Source organism: Pezoporus flaviventris, unplaced genomic scaffold (genome assembly GCF_033815535.1).
Source record: "Pezoporus flaviventris isolate CSIRO_AGI_PZ_B2104156 unplaced genomic scaffold, CSIRO_AGI_Pfla_v1 ptg000025l, whole genome shotgun sequence".
NCBI lineage: Eukaryota > Metazoa > Chordata > Aves > Psittaciformes > Psittacidae > Pezoporus > Pezoporus flaviventris.
In genome coordinates this window covers 17862946-17878481 of record NW_026892573.1, presented here as the reverse complement: position 1 = coordinate 17878481, position 15536 = coordinate 17862946, and the positions used below count along the sequence as shown (strand labels likewise).

Below are 15536 nucleotides of genomic sequence, written 5' to 3'. Positions count from 1 at the left end.
AAGTGTTTTACTAATTCTTCTGGATTTTGCAGTTGTTCGGTAGTGAAATTCCAAAATACTGGAGGGGCCCACTGACCTAGATACTTGCCCATACTATCCCACACACCCTGCCACTCATGGCTGTCCAGCCTCTGGGAAAATCTCTCGGTCCTCCTACATCATCTTTTGACCCCAGACAAGACCCAAACCTGAATCTGCTTAACTCTTGAAATCAGTAGTGGGCAAAACACACTCTGTATGCGTGTTAGCATGGTGATTCCCATCACCATCAGTAAACAAGTCTCAACAGCATTAAAAGGCCATTTAAAAAATTCAAAACTCTCAAATGTAAATGGTCTGGGGGGACGACTAGGAGGGTAAAAGGATGTCTCCTTCACAGGTTGAGCACCTGAGAAGGAGAAAAAAGATGTGTAATTGCTAAGCACCTCCATCATATACCTCCCAAAGTATAAAGGTGGTGACCACACTGGGAACATAAACCAGATCAGTTTCATGATCAATGATTCTATTGTATTACAAGTCATTACCATAAAGTACAATGGGATAAAAACCTTAGCCCAAGCCCCACACTTGAAAAACACTAATACAGCCAATACCGGATGGACGTAAGATATGGTATACTGAAACTGTGAGATCAAGAGGAAAAACCTTGAGAGCCAATAAATCAGCATTGTGACGAGTGACTATCAATCCAGTCAGATCTGTTCTTATCTCAACCCCTCGTGCCCCACGTTGGGCGCCAAAAAGAACTGTCGTGGTTTAAACCCAGTCAGGTAACTTGTTCACTCACTCCCAGTGAGTGGTGCCGAGCTGACAACAATCAAGGTCCGTGTCCGTCTCCCCCGCACCGGGGCTCTCCCCTTCCCCGCTCCCGGAGGAACGGGGAGGAGGATCGAGAGAGTGCAACTCCTACGGGTTGAGACAAGAACAGTCCAGCAACAAATCACCACCGCTACTATCAGCTAAAACAATGATAAGGGAAAATAACAAGGGAAGAGAATACGATACCACCGGCCAAGAAAACGAGTTCCACCTGGAAGCTCCTGTCCTTCCGGGTAACTCCCAGTTACCCCCCACCCCGGGCATGACGTGCTGTGGTATGGAATACCTCCCCGGCTAGCCCGGGTCAGGCGCCCCGTCTCTGCTTCCTCACAGCTTCCCCTCCTCCCTGGCAGAGCATGAGCCTCACAGAGTCCTTGGTCAGGGTAAACATCACTTAGCAACAACCGACAACATCGGCTTCACCAACGCTGTTCTCAAACTAGAAGTCAAAACACAGCACTGCACCAGTTAACACAAAGGAAAAAAACATGACTGCTACTGCTGAACCCAGGACATAGTCTTTGAGACCTGGACAGCTAGAGGTCACTTCCACATGGTGGTCTTCTGACATGAATGTGTCTAAATGTTCCCTGAACCTGTTCGTATTTTTAGCATCTATTGTTTCTGTAACAGCAACTTCCACAATTCAGTTCAGAGACATGAAAGAATCCTACTAGATTTCTGAACCATTATTTCCCTGGATACCTGTGCTGACTAAAGATGTCGTATTAACATGCCTACATATTATCAGACCTACTGGTCCACAGTTTCCCAATTACTCTTTGAACAATTTTAAAAGAACTAAGGTATAAAAGCTAACTTCCATTTCTGCAGTATTATACTAGTTGGTGTGTAAAAACAGTGCTTAATTCAGTCTTTCATCAACTTCATATTTGTTTGGGGATTTTCAGAAAAGTTCAATTTCTCCTCCACCATTATCCTTCTGCCATTACTAATTTACTTTTTCCTCCTCCAAAAACCTTGTTCTTAGCATGACTTATTCTACTTCTTTGACAGATCACTTCCTTTCAAGGAAAGGTTACAGTGTGGGAACCTCCTTAATAGTGAACGCTGCAGTTCAGACAGCTTTTTCCTCATGAACTTACCTTCCTTGTTCACATTATTACTATCAAAAAAATCTTTTTTTTTTTTTCATCAGTGCTATTACTGTTTCAAAAGTAATCTGGAGGTTACTATCCTTTCTATCTTGTGTCTACAGCATTCTGAAGGGGTTTTTCTATGGTTTACTTAAGAATTCGTATTAACTTTCTTAATAACAATTTTTTTTATTATTATTTAAAGAAACATGTCCAGTAGATGTTCAGTTCCTGCCTAACAACACTGGTTTACTTACTGAGAGCAGCCCTGAGGAGAAACACTTAAGAGTGTTGGTTGCTGACAAGCTCAACATAAGCCGGCAGTGTGTGCCTGCAGCCCAGAAATCCAACCTTATGCTGAGTTGCAACAGAAGAAGCGTGACCAGTAGGTCAAGGGAGCTGATTCTTCCCCTCTATTCCACTCTGGTGATGCTCCACTTAGAGTACTGTGTTCATCTCTGGGCCCCAAGACAAGAGGGACATGGACCTGTTGGGGGGAGTCCAGAGAAGGCTATGAAGATGACCAGAGGGCTGGAGACCATAAAGACAGACTGAGAAAGCTGGTCTTGTTCAGCCTGGAGAAGAGAAGGCTCTGGAGAGAGCTTAGAGAAGCTTTCGGTACCTAAAGGGGGTCTACAAGAAAGCTGGAGAGGGACTTTTTCCTCAGTGGAATACAGCGATAGGACAGGGGAGCTTTAAATGGCTTTAAGATGGAAGAGCAGATTTAGATTAGATATTGGGAAAAAATTATTTACTGTGAGGGTGATGAGACACTGGAGCCAGCTGCCCAGAGGAGCTGTGGCTGCCTCATTCCTGGAAGTGTTCAAGGTCAGGCTGGATGGGGCTTTTAGCAACCTCATCCAGTTGAAGGCGCCTCTGCCTATGGCAGAGGCTTGGAACTAGATGATGCTTTTAAGTTCTTTCCAACTCACACTACTCTATGATTCTACAGTTATTATTTACCACCTCCTTTATATTGTTGCATTGTGTTGCTACTGGAAGCTGACAGGCAAGCGAAATCAGTTCAGCAACTATGTTCAGATACTGCTTTGAAAATAAAAGTTGCTTTTTTTATCGTATGTTAGTAGTACCTTAGTTTTAAGATCTTTACCAATACTTGTGTGCCTGGCTGTTCAAACAGCTTGAAAAATGAAAACACTCTCTGTGACAAAAAAAAGTAAGCCCCACTCAAGCCCAGTTGAATCTCTTCTCGGCAGAATAGCAACTGACTCATAATTCAGCTCTTCCTGATGAAAGATCAGACTCTGCAGCACAGAACAGGTAACTGTGGGAAAAGCTGAAGTGGCACACACAAATAATTCTCAGCTAGGGCAGGAGGAGAAATCTATCTTCACTGCAAGTATCAAACAGCTGTTGAACTTCTGAGTGCAACTACCGAAAGGCTAAAGAAAAAATCATTTTAAAACATTATTTTCATAATGACTGTAGAGTAGGCCATGAACATTCAGAGACTAACAGGATATGATGAGACAACCTAGAAAAAAGAAAAATCAGTATTTTGATTTATGTGCTTTTAACATTTTTCTTTGATTGTTCTGAAAATGACAGTATTCTGAGAAGAAAGCTGGATAAAAGATAGTTATTATAGCACTCTGGTTTTGTCAGTCACTGCTATTTGTAATGGATATCACTTCTTCCTGGTTTTAATTTGCATGTTAATATATATTTTGTGTTCATAAGGGACAGTTTAACAAAGATGATACAAACTTATAGGAATTATAAACATACAATCTCACTTGTCACAACTATAACACTGGCAGTGTGTGTCTGTAGAAATGGGAAAAAAAAATATACATACACCCACAAGTCTCCAGGCTTCACTTATCACTGCATACTGGAGCCGATTCAGAGCAAACCCTTCAATTTCTCTGTTCAGTTTGACAGGAGATTGACCAATCTTCTTCATCAGGGCATATGTTCTCTCTGTAGTAGAAGGATCTGTTTCTGGATGAGGAACAATTTCAACCAACGGCACATAATAAGGTGGATTTACCTCAAGAAAAATCACAAAAGAAGAATGTCAACTATCAAGAAATTAACAGAAAGCTAATAAAAAGCACTTTTATAGCTTGCTACTAGCATGGGTATTTTCCATTGAACACAGCCTTATCTTCAGACCCTGAAAGACTTCACCAATCCAATAAAAGCTGGTGTAGTAATTCAAATTAATAATAATAAAAAAATATCTTGCATTAAATCTAACTCTGTTTAACCCCAGCAAAGTTCATGGAGCTACACTATTAGAAGATTTTATATGTGAGTTAAGACAACTCATGTTTTTTCATGTTGTTTCAGGCTGTTTGTTGTTTTAAGACATATGGGCATCACCTATCTTTCCAAATGAAGCAAGGCATTTCCTCTCAGATATTCAGAAACTTTAGAATAAAGTTATTGCTGCTAAACACCACGTGTAAGACGCAATACTTAATAGATAAGCTGTTACTAGCCCAAGCCTGTAAGTATATGCTAAACAGTAACTGATATTGCATAAAACCCCCATACTTTGAAAAAAATTACAGGTTATCTTCAAACACTGTACTACTTTTATTCCCTAAATGTAATTTCTCATCAAGTCAAGACCTTTGTGTAACGTATTTTTGAAGCAATAAACAAAAAATTCTAAAAAATATACCAGAAACAGCTAAGAGTTCTCAGTTCATAGTGTTTTGGGCAGTAACACTGCCTGCATGCTCTTTGCAAAAGCAGCAGTACTTCAGCCATATTTTTAAGGTGTTAAACTCAGGTCTTGGTCTAGTTTCCATGCAATAAAAGGAGCTAACATATCATAAATCGCTACCATAAATAACCCTGACATTTAAAGGATGGTAATTAAGTACGGATTCATTCACCATGCTTCCATACAGTTAACTGCTCTTAACTGTGCTCATGTAAATGCAAGTACAGGATTTAGTCACAGCAACGAGGAAGCAGTCTTTTCTCTCTGGTGTCCTTTCATTTCAGTACTTACATGGTTCCCTTTACTGTAAGGTCTGACCAGTGCATAACCCGATGTAGGTTACATTTGCTCTAACTACTGATGTAACATACTTCATTCTCTTTAAAGTGCCTTGTGTTCCAACATAACCTTTCTCACATCAGACTCTCGGACAGTGCCACCACCAAATCTGAGAATGGCATGATGGACATCGCTGCAGGTGTGGTGCCAGGCAATTTAGCAAGATCCAAAACACTGCAAGCTCCAAGACATTCTCGTAAGCCTTTTCTAACCCTTAAGTATATCACAGGTTCCAAACAGGACCGGGACAAGTTAATTGCTGAGAGACACTGAGGCTATTATAAATTTCTTCCAAGATTAGCGTTGACAGTGGTCTTATTGAAATATTCTATTTCACAAACTTGGCACAGGGAATATACGGGTGTGTTGTTGAACACACGGAGGAGACTCTGGAAGACAATATTTTAGGAGTGAGGTAACAGATGTTGGTAAAAACTAGGAGTGGTAAAATGTGGGTGAAATTGGGGATGCAGGAAGGTCTCTAAAAATGAGAAGCTCTTCTTCAGGGAGCAGAAGAGCTTACCTTACTTAGAGTAACAAAATGAAAGCTAAGAAAGGATATGACAAAGTAAATACAGAGAAAGAATTAAGCCACACAAAAGCTGACAATAAACATAAAATTATTTAGTTGACTGTTAGTAGGACTGGAACAAAAATTAGGAGACACAAACAACTTTGAGCAGAAGTAGCACAGCTAAAAAGAAATAATCTAACAGATACAGCTTAATACATTTTTAAGGTGATTTGATTAAATGGTTTCCTGTACAGCAAGGGACTTCCCTCAGTGACACACAGTCTCATCCAGCTCCATATTGCTAGTTGTGTGACCTAGCAGGCACACACTGTACATGAGAAACAAACCTCTCTGCAGAAGGCCTCTACACTGCCTGAAAGTGCCTGAAGAGAACAGCTGTACCTACAAGTAGCCTGTGCATTTCTATCTGACAGCTGTGCTATGGGTTTCATTTATTTTTTCTAATTTCTGAACTTACTGCTATGTTAAGCAAAGAGATGAGCTCCTTCTGCCTTTTGATCATTTCATTTAATCTCTCCTCAATATGCTTACCTGTGCTACAGGTTTTACAACTTTAGCTTTTAATTTTTCTGGTACATAAAATTCCACGCTTCTTGTTTTTAGGGTCTTCCAGAGCTGCTTGCTTCCTACAGCCACTACTCTCCTACTGTAACGTTCAAGATGTTAGTAAGGCCATGGTTAAAACAAAAACCACCAAAAACCACCAAAAAAACACCAAAAAACACCAAAAAACACCAAAAGCCAACAATTACTAAAAAGCAAGCATGTTTCCTGACATAACAGATGCAGAAAGGCCCCTGAAAGAGTACACTGCCCTTTGAGTGAAGCTAAGATTACTAAGAAAATAGTCTCAGCTGGATTGCAAAGTAATTTCAGAACAATTACACATTTTAATGCACTCTGACTATGCTTCAGAAAAATACATATATCCTTACAACAGCAATCTAGAAAATGTTTACACAGGGACTCGCTACCTTTCCAGATCCGACACAACCTGGTTTCAGAAGCAGCTCCTATAAAGACTGCAGCTCAAAGTAAACCGGTACAGACCAACTTGGGAAAACAGTAAGAAAGAGTAAGAAACTCAAAGACTGACAGTCAGACAGTAGGCGGAAGCCCAGGAATGGGTTAAAAAAAAATCATAGCTATAGTTACTTAATACAGAAATCTCTAAGAGACATTATCTCTTCTCTCACACTACAGAAAGTTACAACCCTGGAAATAACGAGATAAGGAGCTACTGAATTTTAGACTGGAAAAAGGCTAAACCTAAGCACAGGTGCATACTTTCACGTTTGATTTTTTATTATTATTTTTATTAAAATGAGTTGACAACTAATTATACAGAAAGCAACCATCCTTTTGTTCCTTTTGCTTCCCAGTCACCCCAAGGCCCATAGGTGGTGGTGGAGAGGTGTCAGAAAGGGACTGACCAAATGCTTTGACACTGCAGTGTTAGGCTACAGGTAGCTGTAGAGACATTACAGTAAAGTAGCACTGTAGTTTTATATTCACACTGCCACTCTTCAGCATGGCACTGGAACTGACATTTACTTTACACCCTGAAGGATGCCCTGGACATACAACATGTAGTTACCATATTGCAGACAGCAGAGCAGTACCTTTCTTCAGATACTGCCAGCCTTCATAACAACAGTTCTCTTAAGTGATCTGTCAAACAACAGGCTAACATTAGGCTAAAAAATTCATTAGCTATTGAGTAGTGGAAAACAGAAACAGTAAGAATCCCACTGACCAAGACAAAACGCTTTTCCATATGGAGAAGACACCTGATAAAACTGCTGTCTGGCAGACCCATGTAGACCTCTACAAAGGCTCACAAGTGCCCTTCAGCATTTTGAGGTTCTGCTGCCACCTCTAGTCATGCCAATTTTGCATCAGTGCCCTGGCCAAGCTGGTCACAAAGCACGCAAATTCAGCTCCAAGTACAATTTGCTCCATTTCATCCACTTGCTTTTCCTCTTCTGGTATACTGCTTTTGCATTGGAAGTCTGAAGAAACCAGAGTCAAAAGCTTCCATCTTCTGTTGACATTACCTAACAAGCACATGCAGTTCACTGTCTGGGCCCTCACTGTTCCCTAACAGCAGTTGAAAAAGGATACCAGAAAAGACTAATGATGCCACAAGGATAAAGAATTTATAGGTTTGCTTCAAAACGCAGAATTCCTAAATTTTGGGAGCCAGTTAATGGAGTAACACACAATAATATGATCACAACAGCTTACACAGAACTTATCTTGAGCCAACAATATGAATCATGCATACACCCTCTCAATTTAGAAAATGCTGCTGCTCAATGAATGACCAAACTAAAGCTCCTCTGAAAAGTCAAGTGTCTGAAAACAAATGATGGCAGACAAGCACTCCAAATATCCTTTTACATCTCTCGGTCTGCTTGGAAGAGTTTGGGATGCAGTTTAGCTAAACACCTGTACTACTACTACAAAACTAAAACATGACATCATACTTACAGGATGTGACACAATACACTGCTTAACATGTTTAAGGCCAGTGAATAATTTGCTGGGTAAGAGACAAGAGGTTGAACTGCTCAAAATAGCATTGTCACTGACAATAAGATCTAACTGACTGAAAATCTTCTTTTTCAGTTCCAAGTTTTCCGGAGTACATTCCTGGAATAAAAACAAAAATAAGTATTAGAGGTTTTCTAGTTTAGTAGTATTTTTCCATGTATTCCAGACTTCACTGGTCCCATCATGACACCTAGGAATTCAGCATAAACCACCTATTTTAACTGGCCTAGATATACCTGTGAGCCACCACACAAAAATAATTTCCCACATACAAAGAAATGGAAAGCCCAAGAGTTCACTATAGCAGAAAATGCACCATCACACACCACAGGAGATTTAACACAAAACAAATCATTCTGCTTTGTCTAAAATACAGACTTTTACTCACACACAGAGATAACACAGTATGAAGGAATAAGACCTGGTCTCCATTTTTTCTTTTTTAGGAGAATTTCACAATAGAAGTCAGTGCTCTCTCTCGGACAAGATGGAAGTTAATAAGTATATCTCAAAAGAAAACAAACTTACAACCTCCAGAACTATGGCAAGAGATTCCAAGGCACAGTTCTGGAACCTGCTCTGAAACAACCCTCAGTGGCCCTCATGCTTAAAAAGCTTGAATACCTCCATTCATTTGAACACTGGGAAAGATTTCTGAAGTATAATGCCCACTACCAGAACTTCTCACAAAGTTACTGAGCATGTCCAGCTCTGCAGTACTGTATGAAATTCCACATGTATGAACCAAGAGCCATGATCTACAGTCACCAGAATTTCAAGGTTATCCCCTATTGCTACCTGAAGGAGAACATGCAGAAATCCACCAGTCTGGGAACAAGGACATGGGAGAGTAACCACAGTGAATCCCACAATCAACAGGAAAGACTTCAGTCTATGAGATAAAAAACGGGGAATACAGCCAGCATGTTTCTTGGGTTTTTTTGAAGGGTTTAAGAAAATCCAAACGCATCCAAATTTGTAAAACCTCAGCTTTGCCCATAAAACACACAGAAAATACCTGCTCTTTTGAACTCTAACCTTCTCCCACCTGTCAGTACTTCATTTTGTCCTTCCTGTTATGCTGAACAGCACATGAGGACAGGGAGAAAGCTTATATATTTAATACAATCCAAGAATTTGTATTTAATACCTGCAGCTTCAGACTTTGTGGTAGGAATGCCCAGAGCAGGAGTTTTTAACCAGTAAATGGGTTAAAAGTAATTTGAAGTCTTAAAAAATAAGCAAGTTGCATGGAACATTACTAAAAGTTCTATGATGCAGAGATATACAGGGTCATTTAAGAACTCCAGATGGAGCCCAAAGTTAGAGACAGCCTTATCAAAACAAAATGATACTGTGCTTATAATTCCAGGATCCCTGCTTGTTGGTTAAGTTTAAAAAGTTTCTTTCAGTAAAGCCAAAGATGAAGAGAACGCTGCAGATAGTATTCAAACTAATAAAAGAGTTGCTCTGAATAGGTTTGTGAACTTGAAACTCTAAGCCTCCTCTCACATCAGATGATAATCAAAAAGGCAAACTCAAACCTCGTGGAAACTCAAACCTGCAACGGTTACGTAAGGCTTCTGAATAGGCCATTTGCTTTTACTTTCTCATATAGTGTCACAATTGTATTCAGGTTGTTGGACCAGTGCAATAAAGTTTCTGTCCTCAAGCATGCAATTATTTTCCCAGAGACACCAACTCCCTGAAGAACAGGGGGGAAATTAAGCTCTAAACAATCCATTACACAGGAACCTCACTTGCTGTCAGTCATGGAGCCTGGAGCAGTCTGAAGCTATTCTGTTTACCCTGAGAAAGAGAAGATCAAACAGTAAGCAGATAAGATACGGTTTTAAAGCTACCACAGTCTCTCTCAAAGAATCAGTGCAAAAAGGCTGGCATACACCTCTACGCATTTTAAGTGACACACTATATTTCTGTGCCCTTTTTGTAAAGAAGATCATACTTCTTATTTGCAGTGAACAGTACACTTTTGTACCAAGGCCTAAGCACCTGAACAAGGTTGCTGCTAATGGGATTTCCAATTTAAACTTTATTAGACATCTTTTTTAACAGCCTGATCAGAATATGATAGCTGTTAATTTTTAAAACCCACTTTCTGGATGAGTTGTACTGACTTAAAGGCTTAAAGGTAATAGGCATTACACTATTCAAGAAACATTTGGAGAATGCATGTCAGCTACTTGACCAACCTATGAACTCTCAAAGAACTACACAAAGATAAACATGTACTAGACTCTCTCCCTAAAGGACAACACTGATACCCAGACAAGGCAACTGAGGTCTAGTTGCCCCTAATTAAAAAGCTGCACTCATATGACACAACCCCATGAATACCAGTACATGCAAATCTGGGGAGTTTCATCTGTTTAAATACAGTGTTCCTGTGTTTTTGCACAGACCATTCCCACTATTCTATTCGCCATCTGTGCTCCCACATGTGTCCACACTCACCTAAATGCACAACTTCATTTACCTATGTTTAAATGCTGACATCTACCCAGGTTTTTCCCATCCATGTTCAGGTATGCCAAGGCAGTAACTCACCTGTACCACCTAGGAAAACAATACCCAAAACACCATCTTGCAAAACACCTTCTCCTTACAATAGCAACAGGAATCAGCACCAAGGCTGCAAATTTATTAGTACTGGAAGGTGAAACAAAGCATGGCTTAGCTGCAATTTTGGGGGTGCTTCTGTAGAACAGCTCCCAGAGTCAAGTGACAGCAATTCCCCTGTTGTAGAATGAGGATATAGCAGCAGCTTTCAGAGCACCAAACTATCTCACAAGATGGACCCAGACTGTCAGCTCTCCTGCAACTGGAACCACATTATGTCCTGCTTTTTGTTGGAATATAAAGATCTTCACAGGGTTAAGAGACAAAGAGTTCTGAATCTCAGAAAAGCAGCTTTTCTAAAAGTTTTGGTGCCTAATCCTTGTATACAAATACTTTCAATATCTTCTGTAGTTATACTCCACTAGGAAAAACTTCCCAGAAAATACTTCAGGCAGAACTGTTTTATTTTCAATCTATCAAGTCACATTAGAATGTCTTATTTCTAAAACAAAGCCTTATTAATACAGATGTTTATAAAGCAGGGACCTGTGGATTTTAAAAAACATTCAGATTATCTATATAAAGACAGACTAAAAATACCTGAAAAGGAAACTTGGAAATTTAACTACCTGAAGCCTACATTTCAAAGCACTATTACCATAGCTAGAGACTGTACAGTCAAGTACAACTATTCTGCATAATGTTACCACATCCAAATAATAGTAAGATTCTTGCAAAAACCTAGCTGACTTCGAAGAAGTACAGATGCTAAAATGATCTCTCTACAAATTAAACCCTGCAATTTTACAACCAATTCTGTTCCTCCCAATACTACTGGCAAAGTTGAGCTTACTGAAGTTACCAAAGCAAGACTGCACCTATTTGCTCCACTTACGGATGATGCATAGACGGCTGTGTTTCTGTCATTACCACCATTTTATAGCATCCATTAAGTCAAATTGCAATTTAAGCAAAATACTACTAACAATGTTCACTACTATTGTTCATATTTCACTGCTAATTATTATTTCTATTTAGGCTTTTGTATGGACATGCTAGTTTGGTCTTCTGCAAGTCTGAGGTCTGTATTTCTGTTCTTGAGGACCTAAGATGCACCTTTTATTAAGGAAACCAGAGTTTATTTCTTTTGTATTCCATGTCAGACACTGATGTGCATTCTACGCAGTAAACAAGGGTCACACACATGAACCCTGGGAACCATATCCCCTGCAACTAAAAAATGTGACATTTTGACTGAAGAGTCTGTGAGTTCAGCTAGTGAAACAAGCAAAGAAACAAAATGGTATTTTTAATATCAGAACAATTTTTTGTTAACCATTATGATTTAGCTCAACTATCTAAAATGTGTTATGCATTGTATAAGTTTCGTAATTTCACCAAAATTCAAAATTATTACGTATTTCAAATGCAAATAGTTGAGTGCATGTATTTTGGACTTTTCCATCACAGTCCCCTCTCAAAATGGTGAAGTAGTTTTAGATGCTTATTGTGAGACACTTTAAAGATGGATGATATATATATATATACCAGTATACCAGGATATACATGAAGACAAAGTGCCAAATAAAAATGCATCATTTCAAACAGCAAGAATAATGGTGGGAAAACACATTTACTTCAGATTCCTTTTAGAAAATGATGTTAATGTCATCTGAGTGTAAAGGCAGGGACAGCAGTGGGCATGAGACATACACACTCTTTCACACTGCTGTAGGGTTTTGGGATGCAGCACAGGCATGTACACACAGCTGTTACTGAAGAAGTCCCCAGGCTATTGCACACCTTTCAGTGCGGTGTCAGCATTTTGATCAGTTAAAATGAGGAAGATTAAAAGAAAAAAAAAAAAAACCCAAACATAGAAACAACCAAACAGCACAGACTCTGATAATAGTCATGTTACAGCATGACTAGTACTGGAGCCCCCAGCAGCTACGGTCACAGGGAAAGCAGGGGGAGCACCACAGCAGGGGCACTACAGCAGGGACATGAGGTTAAGTGAGATTTAACCCTGAAACACTTGGAGGTGATGCAGAAACACAAACCATATGGGATATACACAAGGGAAAGGAAGCGCATCAGGTTGTTTGCCCCTCTACCCCCTACAGATAATCATTCCACATAGGCGACTACACAACTTCAAGATGGTTTCATGCATATGTCCAAATACCAGCTCTGTAACAAAAATATGTTTGGCAAAAAAAAGATTCCTTGGATGTAAACCAACTGTAGTTAGCCCACTGCCAAGGCTGTGTAGCTTGTTTTGAAGACTTTATTTTGAACCTGAACAAGAACTATCCTGTAGGCCAAGGGTAAGAAAGCAGGGTAAGGACAGGAGCTCCCTTAACTGAAAAGCAGAGTGGAAATCGGATAATAATGACAGGGCACCATTATCATTGTTTGACACAAAAAGGTAGAAAGGTACAGGCTTTCTAAAGAGTAGGTACACATGGAAGTAAAATGCTTAACACAGGAAAGCAGGAATTACATCACATAAGGATTTTAGGAACAGGTTAACCTATTTCTGACAGACAATTGTCTAGGTATGACTGATCTTTCCTTGGGGCAGGGGTTGGACCAAGTAACCTCTGAAGTCCCTTCCAGCCTGATTTTGAATAACTCTAGCATGTAGGGCAGCAAAGGTAAAGACGAACACTCTGATAAAGGTGAGGTTTTCTTACGTGCTGATCCAGTGAGGAGCACAGGACTAGAGGCATGGGGGGTAACGCAACAACAGACAGACATGGGGTGCGGAGTGATGGAACAGAGACAACACCACCCATACCAGTTCACCTCTGATTCATGGGATTTGAACTTGTTTGTATTTCCATTCAAAATACAGTTTTAAAAGTGTCTTGCAGCAAATCTGTAAATGCCTGGCTTTTAGAACAGTGCTAAGTTCATATTCACAAGAGCTTTAATAGAATTCAAAATCATCAACTAAAGGACAGTAGATAAGTAAGTTACTTCCAACAGTACTTCCAGACTAACCTAATTAAAAAAGAGTAGGGCTTCAAATATAAGGCATTAACTTCTTGGTTGTCTTGAATTTATGAGCAAATACCAGTGTGAAATCTGATGCTTCTTAAATCCTACCTCTTGAGTGACATGAAAGATTGTCTACCACATGATACTGTACAAGTAAATAACACTTTGGTGAGGTGAAATACAGCATTTACATAGAAATATTTTTTACTTCCCTATAGTTCAGAAACATACCCTGTTAAGGAACTGAAGCAATAAAAATATCAAGTTACTGCCATTTTATACTGCTCAGTCTAAATGACTGAATCACAAGTGTGTGTTCAACCATTAGTACAAAATACAAAACAGGATTTAATGAAGTACTAATGAAGTACATTTTCTACAAATCAAACTTGCAGATTTGAAAGTCTTTGGGAGGATTGTGTAGGGTTTTGTTTCTTTTTTTTAAAACACACACAGGAAATGAAGGTAACTTTTACTTCATCTAGTATCAGTATCATGCCATGAAGAGATCCATCTCTTTCCATGATTTTCATGTGCCTTACAAAACTTTCAAAAGACAGACAAGCTGGTCACGCTGCTACAGAAGGGATGATGATCTGTTCTGTTCCCTTAGGGAAGGGCAACAAGATCTCAGATAGGTTGACTGACATTCACCTCCCAACATCCTTTCTCAAAGGATCAGATCTTTTGTTTTCTTCTACTGTAATTCCATTGATCCTGAAAAATAGGGTAAGTGATCTAGGAAAGGCAATGGGAATAGAATACAGCCTAGAAAGGAACACTGAAAGAGAGCCTGAAGCAAGATTAACTGCTGGGCAGGATGGTAATTATGGCAGTGATGACGTCCTGTAACAGGGATCAACACCATATTCAAGTCTATAATGGTACCACCACCAGCTGCTTTATGCACAGGATAGATGCGAAGTGAATGTTAGAAAGTTTGGAAAAACAAAAGACCATTCAGCAGCAGCACCACAGCAGCAACAGTGGAAAGCTGTTTACCCAAACATCATCTTTCAGTTCAACTTAAACCCTGACTTGGTAAAGTTTTTTTACAGTAAATCTTTGTGATCAGACTATTTCAAACCCTAAAACCAGGAAAAGATTTTTCTCAAAACCTCTGCAAAAACGGCAAGTCAGGTCACATGCTTAAAACGAGCTCCTTCAGAAGCCAAAACATTACTTCTGGTGCCTCAGGTCAGTTTTTAAGACAAGGAGGAAAATACCAGTCCTAAGGTTATATTTACCCAGTTGAAAGCAAATAGACCCATGTTTGTCCAGTGCCTGGAGCTGACCAGTGACCAGTCCAGAAGAAGCCATGTTACTGCAATGCTTGCACACTCTGCCTTCCAGCAGCTTCGTATTTACAGAGGTATGTCATTAATGCAAGCTTCCAAACCAGAATCTATGAGCTCAGGGCAGCTGAAGACATCTTCACCCACTGCTGTCGGCAGATATTCCCTCATTCCCAGTAGTAAAAACGTTTCTGAAAGCCATCAGGAAAGTAAGATGAAAGCTAGGGGTAGAAACTGGTACCAGACACAGACAAATTTTCATAACAGGAGACACCTATTGTCAAGGCTTCCAAGTCAATCCTGGGCTCCCCTTCTGAGGCACCACCATGGGAAGATACTGTTCTGAGGCAAAACTGTAAACACCTCAAGACCACAAGGTGTAAGTTACAAACTTAATTTCATGCCCTTGTCAGCCTGCTTTGTCCCACGCTACATTATGACTGACAGGTTCAGAGATCACCCCTCAGCTACCCTCTGCAGCCAGCTTCAACCAGCCCAGCCAGGCCTTGCACTCACCAAGGTACATGGCAGCTCAAGTGTCAAGAGTAAGATTTTACCAACAGTTAGTCATCTTATCCTCTGAGAGATAGTAAACATTATTATTCTTT

General features: G+C 39.9%; 1 protein-coding gene across 5 annotated transcripts in view; it reads right to left on the bottom strand.

Annotated features, from left to right (window-relative positions):
- Positions 1–15536, bottom strand: part of CRYL1 (crystallin lambda 1) — a 68971-nt gene that overhangs the window by 30395 nt on the left and 23040 nt on the right. For all 5 annotated transcript variants that reach the window (XM_061457696.1, XM_061457695.1, XM_061457694.1 and 2 more), the window contains 2 exons: positions 7985–8146; positions 3739–3933 (listed from right to left, as the gene is read on the bottom strand). In XM_061457696.1, coding sequence (XP_061313680.1) covers positions 3739–3933; positions 7985–8146 — 357 coding nt within the window. The remainder of the gene's footprint in view (positions 1–3738; positions 3934–7984; positions 8147–15536) is intronic.